The sequence below is a fragment of the Panulirus ornatus genome, chromosome 58, assembly GCF_036320965.1.
Source record: "Panulirus ornatus isolate Po-2019 chromosome 58, ASM3632096v1, whole genome shotgun sequence".
In the NCBI taxonomy this organism is placed as follows: Eukaryota; Metazoa; Arthropoda; class Malacostraca; order Decapoda; family Palinuridae; genus Panulirus; species Panulirus ornatus.
Genome location: NC_092281.1, coordinates 23478654 through 23499908, shown reverse-complemented (window position 1 = coordinate 23499908; position 21255 = coordinate 23478654). Strand labels below are relative to the sequence as shown.

Genomic DNA, 21255 nt, shown 5'->3' with positions numbered 1-21255 from the left:
TAGGTTTTATTACTGCCAAATCATGTAACCTTTTTGTATAATATTAATTTCATACACCATTCTTTTAATGTACCCCGAGCATCTGCATTATGCCTAGTTTAATCCTGAATAATGCAGGTCTTAAACGTATTGTAGTTTAACCTTCCTTTGCATCACGTCAACATTTATGTATTATTAAACATTCTAAATACACAGTGATGTACTGCGTCATTAATGCATTTCTTTTTTTCTAAAGGGACGAAGATCCTCTTGCTGTCCGTCAGTCCCGTGAAAGTAGTCCGAATCGAAATGCAGAGTCCGACATTGCGCGCATGAGCCGGCAGGCGGCGCGCGTCCTGCTCAAACCCAGTTGTCAACACAACGTTGAAGCACTTCACATTTTCCTTTCGTGTCAGTGTTTGTATAGTGAATTGTTAGCATTTAATGTGATGTGAACAAAGCAGCTATGACCTTCAAAGACTGTAGTGTGATATGAAGTGAATTTGAGCGTTGCACACATAAGATATCTGAGCAGCCAGCCAGAGCAAGGTTTACAGGTTGCCCGCGTGTGAGGAATAATGGGGAGAGTTGTCAGCTATTCTCAAGAACAAGGAAATGTTCAAAAGGTTTTCATGAAAATTTAGTGTTGATCTTTCAACCACTGGTGCATCAGTTGGTGGAAGAAAGCATAATAAAGTGGCACAGGAAGAAAACCTTGAGGAAGCAGTGTGTACAATCAACGTTCGAGTTGATAAACGTTCGTTATGTTGTTAGACTCAGCTCTGCTTGCCAATACGCTGGAGAAGCAACAGAAAATTACTGCTAATGATTGTTGGCTTTAACGTTACCGGAAATGCCCTGACATTGAGGAAAAAATAAGACCTTGCGGTGCTTTAAGGGCATAGGTAGTAAAACGTTTGAATAAGCAAAAGTTGGAACGAGGTCATTACGAGAAAGGATGATTGAATCGCAATTTACAACAATTGCAATTCGACCCCCCTCTCCCCCTCCCTCAAAAAAGGGGCCAATAAAGTTGAAAAATCGACACCAGGCCTTAAAATGAGGGCTAGGATATCAGCGCTACTCGTGTAGATGGATTGCATCGAGGGTTTGTGTGTGAATTAGATTGACCTCGATGATTAACTGCCATTTATGTACTGCAGCTCTTACGAAAGTGTGGTTTAACGCTGAAGTCTTTAGCTTTTTTTTATGACCATCCTGGAGGTACGAAAGTTTCTTGATAATGCTCCTGCGCGTCCTAGTTTAGAAATCTACAGCAATACCATCTCGCTCGTTCAACCCAATGACCAAGAAATCATTCTTGCCTGCAGAAAATTGTACAAATAAAAATCTAGAGTTGATGGATGTGTTGGAAGATTCATGAAGATACAAGAGAACAGCATACGTTGGAGAACTTCAAGAACTGCAATTTGAAGCCTGCAATCTTCAACTTTGCTACTGCCTGGAAAATGTGAAAACATCTAGCTACCATAACTATTGTGCGGTTGTTGTATGATATTAAGTCTGATATTGACCTGAAGGGCTTTGAAGTCGACAATTAACATCGTAAGATTCTGAAATTGTTGAAAGTGTTCTTGTTAGCGAAACAAGTAGTAGTGTCAGTTATCAGTCTAAAACTCTGTTGTGTATCACACAGTTTTCATCATAAATTACATAGTGCAAGCCTGTTATGAAAATGTTCGAGCATTTGAAAAAATCATAAGGAAGCAGGACCAGAATATAGCTCAGGTGAAGTATAACCCCTCCTCCAAACCTTTAACTGCTGTTGATCCATCCTTAGCACATTCAGAATTCTACCAGGAAGAGGATGTTGGAGAATCTAGAGCTTCTCACTACAACCTTCCACTAATAACAAACCACGGGAATCACTGCTCTTGAGACATGGAGATTTTGGGTCATCACTATTGATCACAGCATTATGAATTCATCTGCCAAACAACCGGTAAGTAAAGAAATTTTAAACTACATTATTTAGTCGTTTTCAATGTTCATGTCATATTAGTGTTTCTGGTTAATGGACGCTTTTTACACGTATCTCCTTTGACTTGCACTGTACTTCCACCAACTAAAGCCTTCATCCATACTATCACAAATACTCATATTAGTTTTTATGTAGAGTCCTGGAGTAACACAGGGCCTTTAAAGGCTCTTGCAGCCCAAGGCAGCGCTACTTCCAGTAGCAGAGAAATGAAAACCCCATTGGAGAGAAAAGTTTTTAACGAGACTAGTCAGTGTACTCCTAGTGATAGACTTTTCATTCGACATGTTACGCACACACACTTCCTATATATATATATATATATATATATATATATATATATTTTTTTTTTTTTTTTTTTTTTTATACTTTGTCGCTGTCTCCCGCGTTTGCGAGGTAGCGCAAGGAAACAGACGAAAGAAATGGCCCAACCCCCCCCCCCCCATACACATGTACATACACACGTCCACACACGCAAATATACATACCTACACAGCTTTCCATGGTTTACCCCAGACGCTTCACATGCCTTGATTCAATCCACTGACAGCACGTCAACCCCTGTATACCACATCGCTCCAATTCACTCTATTCCTTGCCCTCCTTTCACCCTCCTGCATGTTCAGGCCCCGATCACACAAAATCTTTTTCACTCCATCTTTCCACCTCCAATTTGGTCTCCCTCTTCTCCTCGTTCCCTCCACCTCCGACACATATATCCTCTTGGTCAATCTTTCCTCACTCATTCTCTCCATGTGCCCAAACCATTTCAAAACACCCTCTTCTGCTCTCTCAACCACGCTCTTTTTATTTCCACACATCTCTCTTACCCTTACGTTACTTACTCGATCAAACCACCTCACACCACACATTGTCCTCAAACATCTCATTTCCAGCACATCCATCCTCCTGCGCACAACTCTATCCATAGCCCACGCCTCGCAACCATACAACATTGTTGGAACCACTATTCCTTCAAACATACCCATTTTTGCTTTCCGAGATAATGTTCTCGACTTCCACACATTTTTCAAGGCTCCCAAAATTTTCGCCCCCTCCCCCACCCTATGATCCACTTCCGCTTCCATGGTTCCATCCGCTGCCAGATCCACTCCCAGATATCTAAAACACTTCACTTCCTCCAGTTTTTCTCCATTCAAACTCACCTCCCAATTGACTTGACCCTCAACCCTACTGTACCTAATAACCTTGCTCTTATTCACATTTACTCTTAACTTTCTTCTTCCACACACTTTACCAAACTCAGTCACCAGCTTCTGCAGTTTCTCACATGAATCAGCCACCAGCGCTGTATCATCAGCGAACAACAACTGACTCACTTCCCAAGCTCTCTCATCCCCAACAGACTTCATACTTGCCCCTCTTTCCAGGACTCTTGCATTTACCTCCCTAACAACCCCATCCATAAACAAATTAAACAACCATGGAGACATCACACACCCCTGCCGCAAACCTACTTTCACTGAGAACCAATCACTTTCCTCTCTTCCTACACGTACACATGCCTTACATCCTCGATAAAAACTTTTCACTGCTTCTAACAACTTGCCTCCCACACCATATATTCTTAATACCTTCCACAGAGCATCTCTATCAACTCTATCATATGCCTTCTCCAGATCCATAAATGCTACATACAAATCCATTTGCTTTTCTAAGTATTTCTCACATACATTCTTCAAAGCAAACACCTGATCCACACATCCTCTACCACTTCTGAAACCGCACTGCTCTTCCCCAATCTGATGCTCTGTACATGCCTTCACCCTCTCAATCAATACCCTCCCATATAATTTACCAGGAATACTCAACAAACTTATACCTCTGTAATTTGAGCACTCACTCTTATCCCCTTTGCCTTTGTACAATGGCACTATGCACGCATTCCGCCAATCCTCAGGCACCTCACCATGAGTCATACATACATTAAATAACCTTACCAACCAGTCAACAATACAGTCACCCCCTTTTTTAATAAATTCCACTGCAATACCATCCAAACCTGCTGCCTTGCCGGCTTTCATCTTTCGCAAAGCTTTTACTACCTCTTCTCTGTTTACCAAATCATTTTCCCTAACCCTCTCACTTTGCACACCACCTCGACCAAAACACCCTATATCTGCCACTCTGTCATCAGACACATTCAACAAACCTTCAAAATACTCATTCCATCTCCTTCTCACATCACCACTACTTGTTATCACCTCCCCATTTACGCCCTTCACTGAAGTTCCCATTTGCTCCCTTGTCTTACGCACCCTATTTACCTCCTTCCAGAACATCTTTTTATTCTCCCTAAAATTTACTGATAGTCTCTCACCCCAACTCTCATTTGCCCTTTTTTTCACCTCTTGCACCTTTCTCTTGACCTCCTGTCTCTTTCTTTTATACTTCTCTAAAAAGCGAGATATACATAAGTATACTTATGTAAGTAGGAGAGATGGCCAGAGAGCGTTATTGGATTACGTGTTAATTGACAGGCGTGCGAAAGAGAGACTTTTGGATGTTAATGTGCTGAGAGGTGCAACTGGAGGGATGTCTGATCATTATCTTGTGGAGGCTAAGGTGAAGATTAGTATGGGTTTTCAGAAAAGAGGAGTGAATGTTGGGGTGAAGAAGGTGGTGAGAGTAAGTGAGCTTGGGAAGGAGACCTGTGTGGGGAAGTACCAGGAGAGACTGTGTACAGAATGGAAAAAGGTGAGAACAATGGAAGTAAGGGGAGTGGGGGAGGAATGGGATGTATTTAGGGAATCAGTGATGGATTGCGCAAAAGATGCTTGTGGCATGAGAAGAGTGGGAGGTGGGCTGTTTAGAAAGGGTAGTGAGTGGTGGGATGAAGAAGTAAGAGTATTAGTGAAAGAGAAGAGAGAGGCATTTGGACGATTTTTGCAGGGAAAAAATGCAATTGATATATATATATATATATATATATATATATATATATATATATATATATATATATATATGCTCTAATCTCGTGAATTTCAAGACCAGTAAATTAAACTATAGTAGTAAAAGTTGGATGCGATCGCTGCAAGTTAACTTTGATGTACTTGAAAAAGTTAAAAATAATGGAAGCTAACAATTAAACACTCCATTTTTAGTTTGAAGACTGAACAAATAAAAGCTTGCACTGATATCTACTGGGCTTCTGATCCAACGTTTACAACTAAAGAATCGAACAGCAGCACTGTTTAATCATGCAGTATACTGATGGTTTATGCCCTAAACAGTTATATATCGTCACATTGCGTGCACTGTTTCTCAGGTCATTTACTCTATAGATATACAAAATTTGTTCATTATAAAAGTCAAATTAAAATTTATGGCATACTTTCCCCATCCCGCCGATTATTTTTCCCATTCCTTACTACGGCACATTTTCAGTAATAGCACAAGTCGTTTTACGAAGTACAGTTTGTAATCATCTACGTAATTCGAACTATCATTTGAAGGTGAAAACCAGGATGGCGCGAGCAGCAGTGTTGCTGGGCCACGCTGCCCTCCCTAACCCAGGCCGCTCACACATGTACACCACAACTATGGCAGACGCGGCTCCTCTTGCCATCCAGTGTAATACCTGGGACAGCTAGGGACGCCCGCCAGAAAGCCAAACATACTACCAAAGTTCCCGTCCCCTGTATTAAATATTAAGTTCTCAAACATTTCACAGTGCCCGGAGAGGGGAGAGCACATCAGAGTAACTTTACCATGCGTTTACGAGGATGCGTCTGCTGGCGCAAATGGCAGCTTCCAGCTTTGACATGATCAATAAGTAATCCAACATAGCTCTGTACAATTACATGACAGTGGATGCGTTCCAAAACTTATGCTGGGGGTGTGGACGCATCATTCAGCTCATCGCTGTTAGAAATGAAGATCCATCAAGTCTATTAATTCAGGTATAAAATATAACTAGTGTACAATTTGTGACAACTGGCGTGCGTGGACGACGGCAGAGCAGACCTTTATCTTATAAAAGTGAACGCCACGAGGGAGGGAAATTTACGTTCATAGTACTAACTGTTTAATATTAAACTACTATAGTTTTACAGTTTCACTGAAGAATACAAAATCATGGTGCTGATGAGTATTTAAATCCCCCCCCCCCCCTCAAGAGATGAGTTTGAGAATATACATTAGTCTTATATGATTAATCCTAAGTCGATCTTCATCGTGAGATGGACATATCTCCCAAGGTACACCAAAATCCCTTATATAAAAATGTTTATAAAAAAAAGCGCGTCCACCAAGATGTCAAGGGATGAACCCAGTTCAGTACATACACCTCCCTATACAGCCCCACCACCAACGAACTAGAAATGGTAGAGGACAGTGTATCCAGCAGTCTCCACTATATTGTTCACGTAAACTGTGATGTAATGAATAAAAATACCGTAGATATTAATACAAGAAATGATGAAGAGGAATTACGGTAACAAGCTAACACGTGCGGGTGACGCGAAGACCTCGCTCAGCAAGAGGCCGTGTTCTGGGTGCGAAGTATTTACTAGATTTGCGGCCGAATTTTAAGAGAAACCATACTTTATTGTCCCTTCCACTCCAAACGTTCGTTATCATTCATCAAATTTAACCATATGAACAAAATCGAGCCTATTCGTGTGACTCCACTAATCGATTCCTTATCGATTGTCTTCAGACCTTTCCAAACGAGTCACTTATTTAAGTCTAATTATGCTTTAACGTGTTACTGAAGTAACAAGACTTTCAATAGAACTATCTTCTGGTTTTTTTCTGGAGGAAAGTACAGTAACAGAAGCTGGGAGCAGCCCGGGTGACTCACCGTGGGCTGGGCTTACCACGCCCCCCGTGACGTCACCACCTCTCGCCAACACTGCCAACAAACACCATCTCCTGAATTAATTAATTTCTAGTTTTCCGGATTTATATCAGAATGGAATAATGAAATGACACTTGGCTTCCTGAATGATTTCGAATGCCTTCGAGTATTTAAAAACATTCTTGTCAACCGTATGCCTTAATGCACCATTTAGATTACCAATTATGTAATATTCACGTAAAAGGATGATTACGGCGAGAGTTTACATTTGACAGTATTACATTTCACGGTGTAAATCATGCAAATCCTACAACCAGTGGCATGTTCATTATGTTTGCAGGAATTTCAACCAACAATAATAACCATCATACAATGGAAAACAGAGGATTGTTTGACTATGAAATGGTTCAATTTTGTATAACGTAACTCGTAGTAATAAAAAAAAAAGGGGGGGGGATGCCGTAGAAGAAAAAAATATCCCGCGTAACAAGAGAAACGTTGTGGAGGGCGCGTTTTTTCCCCCCTTTAACAAGTAACCACAACTGCCACCACCATGACTCACTTCAGCAGGAACTATCATGGATGACGGTGCCGGCTGCCGGGAGGACCGAGTAATCAGTTATAACAGAAGCCAAACTGAGGTCGTATCTTACCATAAAAGGGGTTCCAAACGCTTGACTGTTCCTGTCTCTCGTCTGTCCGTATCTCTTGTTGCGTCCGTCTGTGTTGATCTGTAGCAGGGAGAGCCTGCTGGGCGGGGGCAAGGGAGGTGGGAGATCAATTCGCCAAACCAGGAGGAGGGGAGTCAGCACCATAGGGGAGAGGATAACTCACCACACCAGAGAGGAGACTTCATCAGACCATATGGGATATTCACCATACCAAGAGGTCCTCGCCACATATAGGTGAGCGAAATATTTACCATAAAGAGGCGACATACAGAGGGAAGGCTATTTCACCAAATCTGGAAAGGAGCAATTCGCCAAACCACGAGTAAGGGTGGAGGCGTATTCACCAGCCAAGGTCTATAAACTCGTCAAAGAACAAGGGAGGGGGAGACATTCGGCAGGAGTGGGGAAGGGGAATATTCATCACACCACAAGGGAGGTACGGGGAGATATTCAACAGACGATGAAGCGAGATAAACTCACCTGACCAAGGAGGGAAGGGGGGTACAATCAGAAGTGATGGGGTATATATAGTCACCAAACTGAGGGAAGGGAGGAGATGTATTCACCATGCCGGAAGAGAAGTATTCACCAAAACAGGAAATATATTAATCATTCCTCGGAGGGAAGAAAACGCACAATACCAAGCAAGGAATAGATTTACTGTACCTAAGGGGGAGGTAACTCTGTTTGGGAGGGAGGTAACTTTACCTAGGAGGGAGGTAAATTTACCCGTCCACCACACCAGAGGGATAGACCACGGTCCAGGGAAGAGAAAATAGTCCAGAATCAGAAAGACCAGACCAGCCGAGAGAACCTAATCAGTGGTGCTGGGGATTCAAACAACGAAACAAAGGTGGAGCGGGGAGGGGACCTGTTCACGTAGTGTCTCCCCAACTGAAAAGGTCGACAAATATTCATGTGGCGGCCTATGACACGTACACCAGCGTCTCACGCCGTGACAACGCAAAACCATCACCCCCTAATTCAAAATAAACTAGAAAACAATTCTGTCAATAAATGATTTTCCTCGACTGCCATAAACACGCTTCATGGATGGCTCTTCAATACTGCTAGAACGAAGGCGTTACGGCAATACTGTGAAAGGAACTTGGTTGGGTAGAAACCATATATGTACCTTGCGCTGGCTATTCCCTGTGGTTATTTATCATTCGCAACATTTGTCCGCCTGCCTGACTACGCCACCCTGTGTCAACACCAGCCAACCAGGAAACCGTTTGTAGTGAGGAAAATTAATTAGGTACAGCTGCCACTACCACCACTATAAGCAACCTCCACAATCACCATTGCAATCAAAACGACCAGCACCACACCAGGAAACCATCCACGACAACCACCGCCTTCAGAAACAACATCCAGCAACACTATTGTCACCACCATCACCACCAGAAACAACCAGCACCAAACATCGCCACAACAGCCATCACAACATCTCCACCTACCACTGTCCAAAGCGTGCTGGATCAAGGCTGAAATATTGTAGAGATCATGTTAACCACTACACAACAAAGCCTACTATCACCGCCCCAGTACCACTACTAGTGCGCTTTGGTATACTAGGATGCCATATGCACTAGGCGTCAGCTGTGAGGTTGGTGTACAAGGGGGTGGCATATTTACCAGGTGGCAGATGTGAGGAAGGTGTAATGGGGAGGCATACGTATTAAACATCAGATGAGAGGAAGGTGTACTGGAGGAGGGTATTGTATCGAGCGTCAGATCTGAGGAAACGGCACTGGGGGAGAGCATGTGTAGTGGATGCCAACGGTGAGGAAGGGGTACTTCTGTGCCGGGGGGGGGGGGATGTAATGGGCGTCGGACGTAAGGAAGGGGTACTAATGGACGGCATGTTTATTGGGCTTCAGCTGAGGAAGGGGTTCTGGGGAAGGTATATGTACTGGGAGTCAACTGTGAGGAAGGGGGGGTTCGGATACTTGTGGTCTACTTACCAATTGCACTCAGACTTGTCGTCGCGGACGTCGCTATAAGCGTCCTGAAGGCCGGCCCGGTCAACCTGTGTCGTGGTCATCACCTGCAACACAACGGCCGAGATCAGCAACACTGTACAGAGTTATCACCTACGCTATCGGGAAGGTTGGTTGGGGGGGTGAGGAGAGGACGAGGAAGGTATCATAGATAAAACCAACAAGTGTTCACTGTGTGAATCAAGAACTTTCAAGGCTCCTATCTCACGGGAAAGGCCTGACCATCAGACCTATTTCATATCGCTATCTTGCACTTACAAAATATTACTTTTATTTCTTATAACTTAGTTGTAGTTTATGCCTTATTTTATTATTATTATTATTATTATTATAATATATATATATATATATATATATATATATATATATATATATATATATATATATATATATATATACACACAGTGTACTTTGTTGCTGTCTCCCGCCTTAGCGAGGTAGTGCAAGGAAACAGACGAAAGAATGGTCCAACCCACCGACATACACATGTATATATGTAAACGCCTACACACGTACACATATATATATAATATATATATATATATATATATATATATATATATATATATATATATATATATATATATATATATATATATACTTATACATTTCAACGTATACATACATATACATATATACACATGTACATATTCATACATACTGCCTTCATCCATTTTCGACGCCACCCCGCCACACATGAAATGGCATCCCCCTCCCCCCGCGTGCACGCGAGGTAGCGCTAGGAAAAGACAAAGGCCATATATATATATATATATATATATATATATATATATATATATATATATATATATATATATATATATATTGTACTTGCGTCCATGTTCGCGGTTTCCCGCGTTAGCGAGATAGCACCAATAACAGAAGACAGTGGCCGCGTTCGCTCATCCATTCTCAAGCTGTCTTGTGTAATGTACACAAATTCGTTTGAATCTTTGCTAACTATATTATGCTATACGATGGATCCAAATGAAAATTAATGATCAGTCAAAACTTCAGTAATATACTGTCTTCAACATTTGTTTGGGAATGGGTACATCCGGCAACCTCGAACCACTGAACTCATGATTCCAAGCAACAGTCTGCCTACCACTTGCGCCACCACGACACCTAACATAGCTGGTAGAATTTGAGAACAGGTGTAGCTACCACAGAATGCATATAACATTTGTTTTTTCTCAGTTCCTGCAACAAATTAGCACAAAAACACTTGTGGAGTTTGTGGGTATGGGTACATCAGACTTCGAAACTCGTCGGGATTATCATACACACATTATCTACTGGTCTGTCGTTGCGATGTGAAAAGGTACATACCAGATATCTCTCCTCCACGATGCTTCGACACGTTGCGTCATTTAAAACACGTTTGTGAAAGTCTTCGTTTGGAAATACCGAATTATATGCTGTTCCAGAACTGTTAACCCCACCACAGTACGACCCGTGGCCACGACGATAAGATCCTTATGACATCAATGATCTTGCCTGTGACCAGACATTATGACGTAACTTTCTACGGTAGCAAATGTTCTATAAACAGAAGTCCCAAAAATCGCTAGTTTAATGGCGCTTTGGTCGCACACCTTTAACCTCTCCCACTACACGGGTAACATCCCCCTTCCAAGTCCAGAGGAGAGATGCCCCTCACGCCCCACCCCACCGTACACGAGGGGTGGGCTCCCCCTCCCCCAGCCCCCTTACGTTATGGCAAGCGACTCTCTCCCTACCTAGGGTTGGGGGCCCTATCTCCGTATGCAGTAATATGGTGTCCTCTCCCTTCGTAATGATAAGGCTCCCCCTTTCTCTCCGCAGAGATATAGGGCCCCTCCACATATAGTGGTGGGGCCCCCTTTCTCTCTAGGAAATAGTAGGGCCTCTCCATCTGGTATGAGTTCCGTGGGTGCCGGGGCCCCTGAGCTATGACAGGGTGGGGGGGGACCCCCATACATACGTGACTACGTCTGCACGCGAGGCCAGGCCGTATCCTTAATGACTAGTGGAAACGTCAGATTATCCAGCACCATATTAATTAAACGAGATACCATAACGACATGACGTTTATCTGACATCTACACACCTGACCAAACCATATGTGGAATGTTGTATCAACGACTAGATATGTATCTTAACGTGTCATCCAGTTATATCAGTAACGAGGTCAACAGTTGTCTTTCGAAATTATCTAATCCATTTGTCATTACAGTGTGTCAGTCTTCACGAATAAGGGATTTCTGAAAATGGACAAACATGCAAACGTTTCCATCCAGATTTCAACCCAATGTGTACTGTATCAGCCGAAGAGAGAAAACTGTTACTTTCACTTTAACAAAATTTGGCAGGACTCTAGTTTTGTCTACTACTGTGATGCTTATAAATAGATCAGAGTTTTGTGCGCTAAACCTTTAACATGATGTTGAATGAATAAAACACAAGCTTGACCAAACCTAACTTAACCAGGGAGTTGAACTTAACAGAGTCGAGTCGAAAGCGGTCCGACTTATAAACTGTCCCGGGCTAACTTCCAAACTTGACCCCTTTGCCCTACACCGCAATGCTGGTTCACTTTCCCTCTTCTATAGGTATTGCTTCGGTTTTTAGATTCCGAGAGCTGGCAGCTTGTCACCCCCATTAGCTAGTACACGCAATACTATGCAAGCTGCTGCGTCACATAATTATTGCGTGGCCATCGGCAACTTAAGGGTGGGCCGTTTTGATACCTGCTTCTTTCCCAGCATGTAGAAGCTTTGGGAAGACTGTACCTTCTCATGTCTTTCCCAATAACTATGAACTGGCACATTTCAGATGACAGGTCTTTCGCCTTCTCCAAAACTCGCAAGTACTTTCCCATTGTCTTTTTTCCAGTTTCATAATTATCTCTCAGTTAAGGCCCGGCCATGATATAGACTTTTGGCCGTGACTGGAACCTTCAACATTAAAGATTTCTGATTAAACTAACGTCCTTTGCCTCTGGCACATTCAGATCCTACCCTCAAGTCAGGGGAATTCTACAGTCATCTTTTGCAGTTGCACTTTTATGTAATCGACACTTAACCCCTCATGCATGACCTTACTATCCTTTATGCACGATGGTACATCACTCAAGTATAATAGCCTAATGGTTCAAATTCGAAAGCCAGGCCATCATACTAAAGGACTATACAGTCTGTCATACTCAGAGGGTTAACTTTACGTTTTCATTCCCACGTGTAATCTACATAGCCAACTCTTTACTACTTGAGTTCCCCAAAACTATTTAACCATCTCATTTAATATCGGGTAAAATTCCAATTAAGTTCGAACCACGATTTTTCGTGATTGATGAAAGGAAGAGATATTTCGGTCATCGGTTTCTAATTATAACGATTCCGAATATTCCCTACCCGCCTGGATAATATATAATCGATTGTATTTTTTGTATATTAGAACGCAAATAAAAACATGAAAAAAATCAATAAAAGACAGCATTCAGTTCTAAAAATAATACCTACGATTATGATAGCCAGGATGCGAACGAAACCGAAAACTTATTTATTCTCATTAAAAGATAATTATATAGGAAAGTCGAAGGCATATACTGTATTTAATCAATTTCGTCAATTTGCTCGTGGGCTAATAGTTTTACCTTGTAAACGAAAGGTTGGAGATTATCAAGAAACGTCCGTAAGTGTTGGGAAAGTTTGAACAAAAATTGGCAAGTCATATGATGACAGCTCTTAACTGTGTATGCCTCCTCGATAAATATACCCAAATATCTAAAAATTTAGATACTTGTAGGTAGTAGTTAGTTTCCCAATTTCGATAATGAACAGGAGCAGTTTTACGAAACTCTAGCACGAAATTTCAGAGTATTAACAAACGCGCTCGCAGACTTTACTTTTCCTAGATTAATTCCATCTCTTGCTGTATGCTGACCAAGTAACTTTCATGTGCACGAAACGCTTACACTAGTCCACTCAACTAACCAGCCACTTGAGATGACGAGTCTGCCAGTTTATCTAGGGTGAAATGACGACTGTATAACGCCAGGGTGTAGATTACACGGGGTGGAGGGTAGAGGGTTTAGGGTTTACACAGCGAGGGTGTGGAGCCACCAGTGTCGGCCACGGGGCGCTACCACTGTTCACGACTCTCGACCTTACGTCTCTATCATCCACGAGCGAAATTATGATGCATCAATTTGCGCGTTCACACCCCTTCAATATCTATTCGCCTTTACACATTTTCTTTATCAGTACCATCCTTCTCGTTGCTGTGGATCCACGTTGCGTTGCGATTACGACTTTTACGATAAGGCATGACCGCGAATGTGATTTTCAGATGCTGTAAACTTTTCAAACTGCATGACATCACTAGAAATGAAGAATCAACTCCCATGGTGAATAGCGACCCAACTGAACCAAAACAGGAATCTGTCGCCATCACACCACAACTCCTCTACAATCCAACGCCGTCAGGCGTAATAACAGAAGTGTTAATGTCAAATCTATAAACGTTTTTGCTGTAACTGCACCATAGACATTACCTTCGCTAAACGATAAACGTTAAAAAGAGATTGTTGAAACTATAGGAGGGAGTGACAGGTGGTGGTCCTTGGTGACGCCGGCGACTGACTAACAGACTGACTCACACTGCACTAAGTCCAGACCGCACCACCCAGCCCCCACCCCCGGCCACACACACACACACACACACACACACTCACACACACTAGACACACTAAGGCTGTTTAGGTGGTAGTTTCTCTACCTCCTTACGGTCATTATGAATTACACAGTCAGGTACTGGCTCTGCTTGTGACCAGTTCCTTGCTAAGTTATATTTAATGTTGAATATAATGATACAGAACAACTGTTCAAGGAGAGGGGTTGGTTAAGGCTTCCTATTTCCGTAGTCTTAGGTCTCAGCCTCATACGGACCTTGCCTTCTGCCCCCCCTCTTTCTCCCCCCTCCCCTCCCCCCCTCTATTCTCTCTCTCACACACACACACACACACACACACGATTCCTAGTATTGCAGACTGTCCTAGGAAAGACCCTACCGTTCGAAACTTTCCTACATAGATGTTGTAACTAGATATGCCATGTGGCTCCCTCTCCCGTGGGCACACAGCGCTACCTGGGAATCTACGTTCACCTTTAAAGGAGCGAGTAGTCTGAGTAGTATTGAAAATTCTACTTTCTTCAGTCTGCACCCGCAGGATAAACCAACGTAGTGGCTGTTGAATGTTGATCTCTTAAAATCGATTAGTTGTTTACCGGAGCCCCCAGTATCGTCTCACGGTCGCACCATCATGTGAATGCAAACCATAGAACTAACAATTCACCTGGCTGAGAGTTTTGGGGCACTGACCTTGTCAATAGGTATTCAGATACAGGATGCTGCCTCGCCCAAATAATAATAACATTGACAAAATAGCCACTCTTTTAAGCCGAGCTACGGGTGCCATAACCAAACTAGGTTGTATTTGTATCGGCGCCTTAACCCACAACCAATTCACTCTGATCTTCTTAAATACTATTAAATGTTTTATAAGATATCAAGGTAACCTTATACCTTGTTAATGCATCTTAAAACTTAACATTGTTTTTTTCTTGGCTTAAGTAATGAAGCGAGACAGCGGTCACTCCACTCGTGTTTGTGTGTGCTCATATGCTTTTAGTATTGTACATTTTTCCCGATATTAAAAGTTCAAAAGGTCGAAGGGCAAGGTCATGTGCGTTATCGGACAAGTGAAAATTTGTACGTCCGGAAGCACAGCTGCTGGTCGCTGTCATGGGAAATAAGCAGCTGGGAAACAGTGCGAAACAAATCGACCGGCTAGCCATGATGCCCACCACTCCGCTGTCGGGCGTAGGACATAGTTATCCATCAAACTTGGACATAGTTATCCATATAGCTTGTTTTATATTGTTATATCTCAGCTCTACAGCAGGGTGTCCCATGCATTCTCCTCCATATCTCTTTTCTCACATCGTTTCGTGTACTCCTTTGTTGCCTACCCTTTCTCACCCACACGCTCCCTCATCCTAGCGTAGGTGCCGTGTGTTTGTGCATATGTACGTATATTGGAGTTAAAACATGGTACATACATACAATGTGAAGAGACGGGGGCAACACGAGTGTAAAACTGCCTCCCCGTAACACAAATAGTAATCAGTAATCGCCTTCCTCGTCAACCATCGCTTCTCCCCCCACCTTTATCAACTATACATCTCCCCTTTGTCATCCTCTTACCTCCCAACCTTTCAGTACGGCCTAATCCTCCCCGTAAGAGACTTTTTTCTACATACTTCTCATATACACCTTACTCTACATTAAACCTTGTTCCTGAGTCATCTTCACCGCAAACGCACAATAAACTCCCAAAAATAAGAGAAGGCTGACGTAGGCATAGTTACAAGCTGCACCACACCTCAGAGCCCCAGCTACCTGCCTCGGTTACAACACACTCTACTCCTCCACCATTACCCTACAGTGTTTCCCCCCGCCCCCAAGACCTTCTACCCTCCCGCGTAGACCGACTCCCAACCCCACGGCTGCCACCCGCCGGGATGAAGTTGTCGTATGGGCTGGGCCACGTTCACACCAGACAATGAATTTCTGAAAGTGAAAGGTTGCTAATGCCCTCCTATTACCCTTCCCCACCACTAGCATTGCTCACTATCAGCTGTTCCCTTAGTGATGTAACGTATCCTGCTGACAGCACCAGCACTCCTTTGACATCCAAATAACATGTATTTCACTTGAAAAATAATGGTCTAACTCACAGCACTAAGGTCTGGGATCTACTTCCCTCCCCTAAGTTCAGAGGTTTACTTAACGGCACAGCATTTAGGGTTTACTTCACGTCTGACAGTATGAGGGTCTGCTTCGCGCCCCACAAGACTAGGGTCTTCTGTAATGAAGACCACGCCCATTTGCAATTGAACCCCACGCCTACTGACAATTTAGCCTGATTCTAGTAGATCACTACAGTCTTTCAGATGCATAACACACCCATTTTTTGGGAAATCCACGCCCATTTCTAGTTACGCCCACTTCTAGTTGAGTGCAAAGTCTAACACTAATGAACACAACGTTCTTTTTTCGAGTAAAGCCATCCCCACATTTTGCAAAACCACGCCCACTTCCAGCACAACACTACGCACACTTTACCAGAACACCAAGCCCACTTCTAACAGAACACCACCCCCACATCTACCTAAACAAGCCCATTTCTAGGTGAACATCACGTCCACTTCTAGCAGAACACCACGCCCACTTCAAGCTGAACACCAAGCCTACATCTCGCGGAACACCACGTCCACCTCAAGCTGAACACCAGGCCTACATCTAGCGGAACACTACGCCGTTTCAAATATGCACCACTTCTAAGGGGGGGGGGGGGGGGCAACGCCTGGGGCTCCATCCAGTACATCGCGCCCTCTTTCAGATCCACATCACCCCTGTAAGACCACATCCACCTCCAGATACAGACCACTCCCTTACACAAGACATCTTAGCAGCCAACAGTGAGTGACCTTACTCTCCTGAACATGTCTCGGGGAAGCACTCGAAGGGAAGGGTTGTGTCAATACCCTCCACGTACCTTACTAGATACACGTATGCGAAGAAGCGATACCTTATCTCTTATTTTTGCTTCTGGCTGATAGCCTCTCCTATCACAGGTCTTCTTATATTATCCCTGAGGCGTTCTGCCGGGACTTGTTTACATTAACATTTCTAACACAACAGTACGACCCCTGAGCACGACGGTACGACCCCTGAACACGACCGGACGACACTGATGGCCTAGAGTCCACAAGTGTCGACCCATCAGCCTAAGGGTTGAATCAGATTTCAGGTCTCCCTAGACACTCATCAGGCTTGTACCACATGTAATATCAACCATTCTTCAACCACAACATAATCTTCACAATCATAAGTAAAAACAAAAAACTTATGTGAAGTAACATACTTTGCGTATTTTTTTTTAAAAATCAGCACACGCACTTTTCTGCCTATTTTACTTAAAAATAAATTGGCACACGCACTTTACTGCATATTTTACTAAAAAAAAAAGAACAGTTCTGTAGTTTCGTAGGCAAGACAGGCTCTGGATGAACAAGCGGGTGTAATAGTGATATTGTCAAATGGTGAGGGAGGCGTCCCATGCGAATACACTACACGTGTTTTGACCGATTTCTCCGACCTCTCACTCACAGCTCCGCGCCGAAATAGACGCACTGAATTGCCAGCCGTATATTATGACGCACTGGAACGGGCACTGGATCATGAGCAGACAGCTAGCTCTTCAAGTTTAAAGGGTAAGAAAATCAAGCGAAGGTGATGCAGGCAATGCTGCTTCGGGTGGCCGGCTTTCTCACCTCTCAAACCCACCACAGCTCTCGTACAACACCTAATAAAACAACGATTATGGCGAGAAAATATGATACAAATGTTACTAACAGATGGTTGTAGATCTGGTGGCGAAGGGGGAGGTGGTAGAGTAGAGAGATGGTGGTGCAGCAGCGTCCAGCAGGAGAGTGGCAGTGGTGTGAACCAACAATCTTGTTAGCTAACATCCTGGCTGCTGATAACACTTACTACCCCGTGGCTGACACCACCATCACCACAAGCACCACCATGCCTGCTGCCCGGGAGTAAACACCGCTAACGCCACCCTCGAGAACCACAGTGCGACCCTCGAGAACCACGGTGCGACCCTCGAGAACCAGGGTATGACTCGAGAACCACGGTGCGACCCTCGAGAACAACGGTACGACCCTTAAGAGCCATGGAATGACTCGAGAACCACGGTGCGGCCCTCGAGAACCACGGTGCGACCCTTAAGAGCCATGGAATGACTCGAGAACCACGGTGCGGCCCTCGAGAACCACGGTGCGACCCTTGAGAACCATGGAATGACTTGAAAACCACGGTACGAACCCTTGAGAACCGTTGTATGTCTCGAGAACCACCGTTTGATCCTTGAGAGCCATGTAACGACTTGTGTACCACGGTTTGACTCACGAGAACCACGGTACGATTCTTAAGAACCATGGTATGATCCTTGAGATCCACAGTACGACCATTAAGAACCTCGCCATGAACCCTGAGTACGACGGGACGACCCATCGGGTTTGATGGTCAGGTCTTTCATCCAAGCCTTACGTGTTAGGTCAAAGGCCATCGTGCTCAAGGAATAAAGCTTCTGGGGACTACATGGTATCATACATGATCGTGTAGCTGACGAGAACACCGGAAAAACTCTTGGAAGATCAACAAAGCAAACCATCAGTGAACGAGGCACATTTACCTGGAAATATGATTCCTCACAAAGCAGGAAACTGTTCAGAGTTGAAAAGAAAAAGATGACTTAACCGAGCACTGATCTCTCGAAATATATGGAGTTGTACAGATGATATGGCCAGTTTCATGAGGAACTCTGTGACGGGAGACATGGGTAATGCTTTGAAGGTTCCATATAGTGATGCAGCATGATTACATGTTTTATACCACACACAGACACCACAGACACGCCCAGAGTGGAGAATGTTCAAAAGATGGGGCCTCACGAGTGTAAACTCCCTCACTGTACAAATAAATAATTACAAATGGGAAATTACACACACACACACACACACACACACACACACACACACACACATGCAGCTATCTTTGTACCCAATTACAGAATACATTACAGTGATCTGTATCGTGTTCATCACCAGTTCATCTCTCTGTTAGGCCACAAAGAGCCGAGACTGGAGGAGCGTTGGGCCAGGCGGGTCCTCAGATGTCCATCAGCCAACCATCCTGAACCTATCCGACACCACTGTGCTGCCCACACTCTGTACGTGCTGACAACACATGTCATTACAGACTGACACGACGCTGACAACCTAGTCTTATATACTGTGTTGATAAACAGCTGATTAAGTGACACCCTTCTCGTGTCACTGACTCGGGTTACACGAGTGACACCGGCAGTGCCACCACACATGAAGGCCCATTGACTCTCAAACCACACATCAGGCTGGCTGGCCCCTGGACATCTTAGCCAGCTGGCTGGTTCCACTGAAGCCCCTGGACACCTCAACCAGCTGGCTCCACAGTAAGGCCCCTGGACATCCAAGCCAGCTGGCTGGCTCCATAGTCCGTTCTCTGGACACCCTAGCCAGCCGGCTGGCTCCACAGTGAGTGTGGTGAGTGAGGGGCATGAGTCACGTCCACTATCACAACACGGCCCCAGCAGCCAGACACCGGCGCATGGACCAACCCTGCTGCCGGGCACTTGTTTTATTCACTGGTGCTGCTGAAGGTACAGAGCAAACGTATTACTACTCCTGCGCCACTGTTCACACACAAGCCCAACATGCCTGCCGTAATGCACACCACCCTCTCATTGGAAGTGTGTGATATGATCGAAGGATGACATGTGAAGCTGACTGCGAATACATCATGACACCGGAGGGGGGAGGGAGGAGGGGGGATCCCGGGGCCGGGGCAAGGCCAGGCCACTCCCCAAGGGGCCGGCGGCAGCCACACACTCCCAATCCCAGCCATTCCGTCATTTCATCGCTTTCAGTTTTCTCTCCGGTCTGCCCAGTGGAAATCTCTCTCTCTCTCTCTCTCTCTCTCTCTCTCTCTCTCTCTCTCTCTCTCTCTCTCTCTCTCTCTCTCTCTCTCTCTCTCTCTCTCTCTCTCTCTCATATCGAATCACGGCACTTCAGGTTTCAGAGTTCGGCTTCAGTCTGTGGCCACATACATACATAGTCAATCCTCCTGTTAATATCGTTTTGATATTAACAGCCGTGCATGGTAGCTTCCCGCCCCGCAACACCGTGGTTGCTGCCGTCGAAGACTAACCTTTACTGGGTGTGTCGGGGATGGACGGTATGCCGTAGGGAGGCGAGAGTAGCTCTGTTATGAGTGGGGAGTGTGAGTGTTCGGGGGGGCTCACCGAGTGTGCAGGTGTGACCCGTCTAATACCTCAGCACTACAGGTGTGATGAAAGGTAAGAGACTCCCCCAACCTGTGTCTGGTAACACACACACACACACACACACACACACACACACACACACTTTCACTGTGAGGAATCCCGCATTATCTATGAGATTCGCCGCATTATCATGGAGCTTTTGTGCATTGTTCCACCATTCGATGTACTCACTATATTCACCAGACGGACTCGCCGTGATACGAGGCACACAGTAGACCTGTCCCTACCGACGCTTGCGATAAGTGAAAAACCTCATAGCTTTGGTGGGCGGATGTTCGGCAGCCAGTGTTATAGCACGCCGACAAAAGCCTATCCCTAACTCCGCTGACAAAAGCCTATCCCTAACTCTGCCGACAAAAGCCTATCCCTAATCCGCTGACAAAAGCCTATCCCTAACTCTGCCGACAAAAGCCTATCCCAAACTCCGCCGACAAAAGCCTATCCCTAACCGCTGACAAAAGCCTATCCCCATCTCTCAATAAACCCAAACCTTCACACGATCCTCCATCCTTGTTCTAAGAACAGTCTAGTCTTAATATTACGGTGTTTTTCTTCTCTCTATACTTCCTTGTCTATCTTAACCCTTGTGTATATGTTTCCGACTGCCGTTGTAACTTTGGTAAGGGCTTACGTCTCTGGCTCGTACCCTCTAAATTACATAATACGATAAAAAAAAAAGTTGTATATCAGGCATCCCGTACCAATCCTTGGTGCTAACTCACTATTCCTAACACTCTATTGGTCCTAACATTCACCATTGTAAACATTTGGCTAATCCG

General features: G+C 44.4%; 3 protein-coding genes across 8 annotated transcripts in view; 2 read left to right on the top strand and 1 right to left on the bottom strand.

The window, feature by feature from the left end:
• LOC139766668 (WD repeat domain phosphoinositide-interacting protein 3) overlaps positions 1-369 on the top strand; it is a 105413-nt gene extending 105044 nt beyond the window's left edge. Inside the window, exon 9 of the transcript XR_011716935.1 lies at positions 236-369. The gene's annotated coding sequence lies outside the window, so the exon portion shown is untranslated. The remainder of the gene's footprint in view (positions 1-235) is intronic.
• The window catches only part of LOC139766670 (coactosin-like protein), a 55612-nt gene that overhangs the window by 6915 nt on the left and 27442 nt on the right, over positions 1-21255 (bottom strand). The window contains exons 1-2 of one of the 5 annotated variants that reach the window (XM_071695575.1): positions 20341-20467; positions 9439-9521 (exon numbers count right to left, since the gene is read on the bottom strand). In XM_071695575.1, coding sequence (XP_071551676.1) covers positions 9439-9518 — 80 coding nt within the window. In that variant the 5' untranslated portion in view covers positions 9519-9521; positions 20341-20467. Of the gene's footprint in view, positions 1-9438; positions 9522-14011; positions 14164-17937; positions 18067-19175; positions 19212-20340; positions 20468-21255 lie in introns of those variants that run through there. The other 4 variants (XM_071695572.1, XM_071695573.1, XM_071695574.1 and 1 more) reach the window with 4 other exon arrangements.
• LOC139766667 (DNA repair protein REV1-like) overlaps positions 1812-21255 on the top strand; it is a 195615-nt gene continuing 176171 nt past the window's right edge. For both annotated transcript variants that reach the window (XM_071695565.1, XM_071695563.1), the window contains exon 1: positions 1812-1942. The gene's annotated coding sequence lies outside the window, so the exon portion shown is untranslated. The remainder of the gene's footprint in view (positions 1943-21255) is intronic.